This window comes from Pyrus communis, chromosome 14 (genome assembly GCF_963583255.1).
Source record: "Pyrus communis chromosome 14, drPyrComm1.1, whole genome shotgun sequence".
NCBI classification, from domain to species: Eukaryota; Viridiplantae; Streptophyta; class Magnoliopsida; order Rosales; family Rosaceae; genus Pyrus; species Pyrus communis.
Genome location: NC_084816.1, coordinates 17,809,361 through 17,817,373, shown reverse-complemented (window position 1 = coordinate 17,817,373; position 8,013 = coordinate 17,809,361). Strand labels below are relative to the sequence as shown.

General features: G+C 37.3%; 1 protein-coding gene across 1 annotated transcript; it reads left to right on the top strand.

Moving 5' to 3' along the window:
• The first annotated feature begins 3,642 nt into the window (after positions 1-3,642).
• Positions 3,643-6,705, top strand: LOC137715306 (GDP-L-galactose phosphorylase 2). Its single transcript, XM_068454587.1, has 7 exons — positions 3,643-4,412; positions 4,719-4,840; positions 4,947-5,006; positions 5,136-5,378; positions 5,467-5,652; positions 5,766-6,014; positions 6,113-6,705. Exons 1-7 carry the CDS (start codon positions 4,283-4,285, stop codon positions 6,467-6,469), a joined length of 1,347 nt encoding a protein of 448 aa, XP_068310688.1. The 5' UTR covers positions 3,643-4,282; the 3' UTR covers positions 6,470-6,705.
• Positions 6,706-8,013: the final 1,308 nt, after the last annotated feature.

Here is an 8,013-nt window from a genome sequence, read left to right as displayed (position 1 = left end):
TTTATCAAAGACGGTATTTGAAATTCGAGAAAATTGTAGTATTGTTACTTTAATTTTAACTCAATTGCAATAATGACTTTTTAATTAAAAATTTATGATGATTGGTTCCTTAATTCATCAAAACGTGCAGTTATAGTCTTTTTCGTCAATCAGTAAGAATTTTGTCAAAATGAAACATGTTAGAATGATCATTGCTACAATTAGGTTAAAATTGATGGATCATTGCTCCAATTTGGTTAAAGTTGATGGACCATTTCTCCAATTGGGTTAAAGTTGAGGAACTATTGTTACAATTTTTCTCATTTCATTTTCCATATTTACCCCTTTATAACCTCTTCACATGTGACACTTTACTCATTTTAACGGAAGTTCTAACAAAGTTAACGACAAAAACCATAACTGCACGTTTTGAAGAGTTAAGGGACTAATGGTCATGAATTTTTAGTTGAGAGACCATTACTCCAATTAGGTTAAGGTTAAGAGATCATTACTACAATTTTTTCTTAAAATTCAGATATCATTAGCCTTCTTTATTTTAGTCTTTCAATTTAAAAATTCATCAATGTCTTTCATGAAATTTACTCATACATCCATTTGGTTATTTGTTGGTATTCCTCTTCACCGGCTTTTAGGTTCAAATCCCGTGGATGACAAATTCAATACCAAATTAAGTTACATATTGTGTGGCTTAGACGAACTCCATCTTTCCTTAGTTTAAAATTTTCGATGTATTAAAAAAAAAAATCTATCAATTATCTTGTTGGGATGCTGATGTGACACGAATGTTGAATAATATTTTCGGATTATTTAAAAAATAGTCCTCTTTTAGAATATTCATTCTTTCTTAGTGGTGGATTCCTTTAAGTGGGATTATATTAGGAGAAATTTTCATTGTAACGGGAATACGGATGATACACCACGTGTTTTTATGTAAGTGGTGAGAAATTTTATTTTTTAAGTTATTAACTTTTTAACACACATATCCTACCATTTATATAATGACACATGGTGTACCACCCCTTATGCCAGTCATCCTGAAAAATATCTCTTAGATTAGATATTTAGTTCTTTTTCCTACCTTTTTGGGGCCAATTAGGAATTAAATAATGATTCACAATATCCAGAATTTGTAAAGGGGGAAGCTTCGGAGATGCAGTGCGAATTTTGGTTTGATGGATTGGGACGATGCGATGTGGTGGTAGATCAAATGTTGCCTTTGGGGTTGGGAAATTTCCTATGTGGACGCTTGTGCTTGTGACATAAGAAAACGTGGGTTACTTTATTTGGGGTAGTGCTATACTCTCTGCACTTGAGGTTGAATCGCTCTCAGTATTTGTTCCGAATCCTCTCCCAAAGGAACGAGATCTAGATTTTATTAGAGCGAATGCTTATGGGGATCATCATGTTGTTTTGTTTATAAGATGGAGAGATGTAAGAAAGGGGCCTACTGTTTTTGGTAGATTTATCGTTTCTTGAAGTAAATGGAATAAAAAAGACTTTGATTGATTTTTGTTGTCTTATTTAAAACTCTGTGCGGTTTAACCCGTCTATTTTTTTTTTTCCCGAAAATTAATCCTTCTAATTATATATGAAGACTAATCCTCTAAAAATGACTCGTAAGTTAAGTGATTAAAAATATTTCTTTGTACTTGAGGTTCTAGGTCTATAAAAGAACAAAGATTAGCATATGGATACATCCTTAGACTTTACTATATAAAATAAAAATAAAAAATTTGTAACACACAATTAATTAGTATATTAAGATAAAAAGAAAAAAAGAAAAAAAAAACCTAGGTGTCAAATTTTACATTAGAAAACCCCTTCTATAGCTCACGAATAGAAATGACACATAAAATTACAATATTCGGTTTAATTCTTCTTTTTTGGAAAATAAATTTATTAAAGAGAAAATCATCTAGGACAACATGTTCCAACTATCACATCCCAGTCCGTATAGCAAGATATTATCCACTTTGGGTCACGTCCTCACGGTTTTGTTCTTGGGCTTCCACCCAAAACGCATCTTACTATAAGGAGGTGAGCATGTACATATAAGACACATCACCTCTCCTCTCCTGGGCAATGTGGGATCTTACACAAACTCCCAATTCAAATCAAAGTAGCAGGGAGGCAATAATTCTAAAAGTGGGGATTGGACACCAACACCCCTACGTTAGCAAGCTTATCAGCCACAAAATTGATTTTATTATGTTTCCAGAAGTTAAAGACGATTGCAACACTTGGAAAATAAACCAACAGCTACGGAAAATCAAAACAAACACAACAGAATATCCATATAAAAATGCTTGTACACATTGCCATACCCTAATTTTCACCATGTTATCAAATTTTCAATCTGAATTTTAGCAATTGTAAATTTCCGAAATCTTGAACAATTTTCTTCATTTCAACAAAAGAGAAATGTTGTAAACGGGGATTGACTGATTTTTAATCCGATAAACCCTTTCTCTTTCCCAATTAATTCAAGGTGGTTTAAGTATTGTTATTTGTTAACCATTAAAAACCCGTTAAACCCATTCTCTTTTCCAATTAAGGGCTGGTTTGGTATTGTTGTGCTTTGGAAAAAAATTGTTTTTGATGTGCTGTGAGAATAAGTAGTTGTAAAATAAAGCAGTAGAGTGTTTGATAAACTTTTTGTAAAAATGCTTTTGGAAAAAAAATCAGTATGATAGTGTTTGATAAACTTTTATATAAAACGGTTGTGACTGTATGAAATGACCAAAAAAAGTATAATACTAGATATGTCATGAATTTAATTTTCTTAACAAATAAAGGTGAATTTCTAAATATACTTTATTTTAAAAATAAAAATATTTATAACTTTATCTCAAATATTTATAATTAAGATATTTAAAAAAATAATTTTTAATGCCTAAAAATTAATAAATCCCCCCCTCTCTCTCTCTCTCTCATCTTCTTCATTCTTGTGTCTTCCCTCCTTTATCCCCTTCACACCGCAAGAGCAGTTGTCGCGAACAACCCTCCATTTGCTCGTCCGTCATCACCTTCACAAACAACCCTCCATTTCCATTTCCAATCCCATCATCTTCTTCTGGGCTATGCAAATTCTGGTGGATTATTTGCAGCTGCTGCTGCCGCCACTCCCCCATTATCCTTCCCAATCAATTTGCTGAGTTGCTTTTTCTTCAACTCACTTTTCCTTTTCCTCTTGGGTTAGTGGTCTGTGGACGCGAGAAGCGAAAGGGAAGAGAGAGAGCTGATTTAAAGTGGTTTGCCAAAATAAGCTATTTTACCAAAATAAGCTGTTTTGTTGAAGCTGCTATTTCCAGCTTCTAGCTTTCAGCTTTTTTTCACCCATAACTTTGAAAAAAAAAACTAATTTAAAGTGTTTATCAAACACTTAAAATGCTTCAACTTTTTTTCATACCCACTTTTTTTAAAAGTTAAGTTAAGCCAAATCAGGGCTAATTCAAAGCGGTTATATATTTCAACCCTCATTTTCTTGCGTATAAAGTCAGTCTTTTTTCCCTCCATCTGTACACAAAGGGGTCCATATTATACGGCAACCATACGTACTAGTCAATTATTGTCCCAAAAAATACACCATCAAACCAAACTAAGGCCATGAAACCCCCCAAAATACAAATACAAACCTCACGGCACATCCTCAACCACAACCCCCCTTTTCCTCCCCATCACTATAAATCCACGCCCTCGTCTCCTCTCCACACCTCCACAACCACAAACCCCGCCTGCTCCCCCAATTCCCCAATACCCATTTGTGTTTTTCGATTCAGTTCGAAACCAGGCGATCTTCACCTTTCTGGTTGTTTTCCTTTCCGGGTTTTAAGGAGGAAGAAGAAAGGGAGGCGTTTTGATCATTTTCTTTTCGAATTTCGTTTGGGGTAAGACCCAGGTTCGACGAGTTGTAGACATCACGGCTATACCCAGAGCTCCTCGGCCGCTCATTCATGTCCGGGGTGTCGGACGAAAGGGTTGTGTAATTGAGAGCAACCCTTCGCCGCACGGCGGGCGTGGTGCTTTGCCTTCCGAAGGCGGTAGCCCCTCTGACCTCCTCTTCCTCGCCGGTGGCGGTTCCCCTTCCTATGTTTTTCTCTTCTGCTTTTATTAGCTTTTTTTTAAGAGTTTCTTGCTTAGATTTTTAGAGATTTTTTGTTCTATAAAGCGCTCGAGTAGATCGCATTGTTGTTTTCGGGGGCGTTTTAGGTTTGGTGGTGTTTGATTTTTACTGAGAAATCGAGAAAAAAAAGGGGAAAAGAGAGGGAGAAAGAAGGCCTGTATGAGCATGACTTTGAGGATCAAGAGGGTTCCCACCGTCGTTTCGAATTACCAGAAAGATGAGGCCGAGGAAGGTGCCCGCCGCGTCGGGGGTTGTGGCCACAACTGCCTTAACCAGTGTTGCATTCCAGGTATTTGTTGAAACGTCCTCCACTTTGAATTTGAATTTTTGTGCTTTATCTTTTACGTACTTGAATTGGCGTTTTGCAAAACAAACCTCCCTGTGTGATATGTTGTCAAGAAATTGCTTCATTTGGTTATTTTCGTGTTTTTCGACGGGTTCGGGCGTTATTTCTTATCTGGGTATTTGTCAGTTACTCAATCTATACGGGTTGGAGTAGTAGCGAAGCTTCTTTCTTTTCTTTATTTTTTTGGGATTTGAAGAAAATGATTTTTATGTTTATGGCTGGGTTGTGTACCATTTTCGGTTTGCGTAGGTGCAAAACTTCCATTGTATGCCTTCAAGAAGCTGAACGTGAATGATGGTGACACGGGTTTGCTCGGACATGAGAAAAGAGAGCCTCCCGTTGCATTTCTTGACTCACTGCTTCTCGGGGAGGTAAATTGATTTACAGGAGATGAAGAAAGACTCACCAGCTTTGTTTGTTTCCTTTTGTAGTTAACAATTATTATGGAATAAAATTGTTTACCGCTCCATGGTACAGTGGGAGGATCGCATGCAGAGAGGGCTATTTCGCTATGATGTCACTGCTTGTGAAACCAAGGTGAATTCATTTACTGTTTCCTCAATTTTGTAGTTTCCGTAAACGGGAATTGGAATTCGAGCTTAGGAACATACACACTATATACTTATTTGGGATATGGATACCAATTTCTTTGATAATTTGGTGTAGGTGATCCCAGGGCAATTTGGTTTCATAGCCCAGCTGAATGAGGGTCGCCATCTTAAGAAGAGGCCAACTGAGTTTCGAGTTGATAAGGTCCTCCAGCCCGTTGATTGCAGCAAGTTTAACTTCACTAAAGTTGGACAAGAGGAGGTTCTGTTCCAGTTTGAAGCCAGCGAAGATGGTGAAGTTCAGTTTTTCCCCAGCGCACCCATTGATGTTGAAAGTTCGCCAAGCGTTGTGGCCATTAATGTATGCTCTTTCTTCTTATGCATTGTTAGTTCTTTACTAGTTATTTGAGGGTAAAAAGTTAAATCGTTTTTCGTCCACCATTCCACAGGTCAGTCCGATTGAATACGGCCATGTGCTGTTGATTCCTCGTATTCTTGAGCGATTGCCGCAAAGGATTGACCGGGAAAGCTTCTTGCTTGCACTTCACATGGCGGCTGAAGCAGGGAATCCTTACTTTCGATTGGGTTACAACAGCTTGGGTGCATTTGCTACCATCAATCACCTTCACTTCCAGGTTTCTAACTGCGTACCTCTCAATCAAGCTGGCCTTAAATATTGGATTCAGCTTCTGATATGGTTCACTACCATTTATAGTTGTCACTCAACAGTTTTTTCTTCCATTTATAGGCTTACTACCTGGCGGTAACCTTTCCCATTGAGAAGGCTCCTACCAAAAAAATAGCCACTTTGAATGCCGCGGTGAAGGTCTCTGAGCTTCTGAATTATCCAGTCAGAGGTCTTGTGTTTGAGGGTGGAAATACTCTGCAAGATTTGTCAAACACCGTCTCTGATGCCTGCATATGCCTTCAAGAGAACAACATACCTTACAATGTCCTTATCTCTGACTCTGGAAAGCGAATATTTCTCATGCCACAGGTATGTAGTTAATGAAACTTAATGTTTCATTTGGCATATTTGTGTTATTCACAGACCATTTCACTAACCCCCCGCACGTATGGTCTTATGAAATGCAGTGTTATGCTGAGAAACAAGCTCTTGGGGAAGTGAGAGCAGAGATTCTGGATACACAGGTGAATCCAGCTGTGTGGGAAATTAGTGGGCATATGGTGCTAAAGAGGAAAAAGGACTACGATGAGGCATCGGATGAAAATGCTTGGAAGCTCCTGGCAGAGGTCTCCCTTTCTGAAGAGAGGTTCCAAGAAGTGAATGCTCTTATTTTCGAAGGTATTGCTTCGGATGATAACGGGAATGAAAACTTGCTCGAGGATCCAGAAGTTAAGCCTCGTTCTCATGAAGAAGTCAACACCATCAACAAAAGAGTGCATTGTTCTGCAGTAAATGAGCAGATTTGTCGGTTGTTTACAATGTGAATCTACTACTGCAGTTTGCGATTTGGGTTAATGTATGTGCCTTTGTTGGATGCTAGCCGATGCCTAAATAAGCAAAACTGGTTTTGCATAGTGAGCTTTTCATTGTTTGCAGTTTGTTGTGCATGGATACTGCATAACAACATTGATCTATTTTAGGGTGCTTTATGGATATGTAAAATGCTTTGTTGTGGTGGTTTCGTATGTGGGTGAATAAATGTTTACATAATGTCGATAAATGATACCATTCTTGTAACATATTCCTTCTGGATATAAAGCCAGTAGGCTCCTTTTGGGGTCACGACTTCACTAAAAAGTTTTGGACAAAAATGCTCTCTAAACAAAAAAGTTGAAACGCAATCCAAAGTAATACATGAAATAAAGCAGGGTAATTTCGTCATAAAAACAGTGCTTTTTTATCTTCAATATATATAAGGCCATTAGGCCCCTTAGACCATCTCCAATGGTGGGCTAAATGCTAAATTTTCTCCAAAATTTCCCCCCCAAACACTCTCCAACTCATGCTAAAACTTTGGGTTAAATGCCAAAGCTGGGCCAAATACCTCCCCCCCCCCCCAATGCGAGTGGACTCGTGGGTTGTTGGGCCAGTCTTGGCCCACCTACACTCCAACGCGCCCCACGCGGTGCGCTTGCAAAAGTTTCTCGACAGGGGTGGGCCCCGCGCGTCAGGCGTGTGTCGGCCACCCACAAAAACCCAACGGCTATAATTTTGATCCTATGGCTGGGCATTAAGGACCGTTGGTTGATCCAACGGTCCAGATTCAAATTCAATTTTTTTAGAATATGTTATTTTAAAATATATTGAATCCAACGGTTGAGATCGAATATAATCAAATCTAACGGTAAAAAAAGATCTAACGGCCCAAATTCAAATCCAATTGCTAAAATAATTAAAAAAAATTATTTAACTCAAAATTCACCCAAAAACTCTATAAATACCTATGTATTTGTTCAAATATCCATACAAAACTCGATTTTCTCTTACAATTCTTCCAATTTATCTTTCTACCATTTCTTTCCATTTCCAAATTGTTGAATTGTTGGTGAATTGAAAGTTAGCCCAGGGTTGACAGATTGGTAAAAGTTGAAGGCTTGCTTTGTGGAAATTTAAATTTAGTGATTTTTCAATATTTATCGAAATTAAAATTTTTTTTTAGATTAAAATGTTCATAAAATTAGTTTACGATAGTCTACATTTTTTTTAAAATTAATTTAAGGAAAAAAAAAGCCTAAGTTCATTCTTTAATAATCCCGGGCTAAAATTTTAGGGCAGAAAAGTTGTTTCTGAGCTAAAAGCTAAATTTTCCGGGCTAAAATATTTGGCTTTTAGCCCAACCATTGGAGATGGTCTTATGGGGTCACGGCTTCACCAAAAAATTTTGAACAAAAATGCCTCCCAAACAAAAAAGTTTAAAAGCAGCCTAAAATAATGCATGAAATAAAGCAGGGGTAATTTCGTCATAAAAACAGTGCTTTTTTAAGATATATATATGTATGCACACATATATATACATACATATATATAT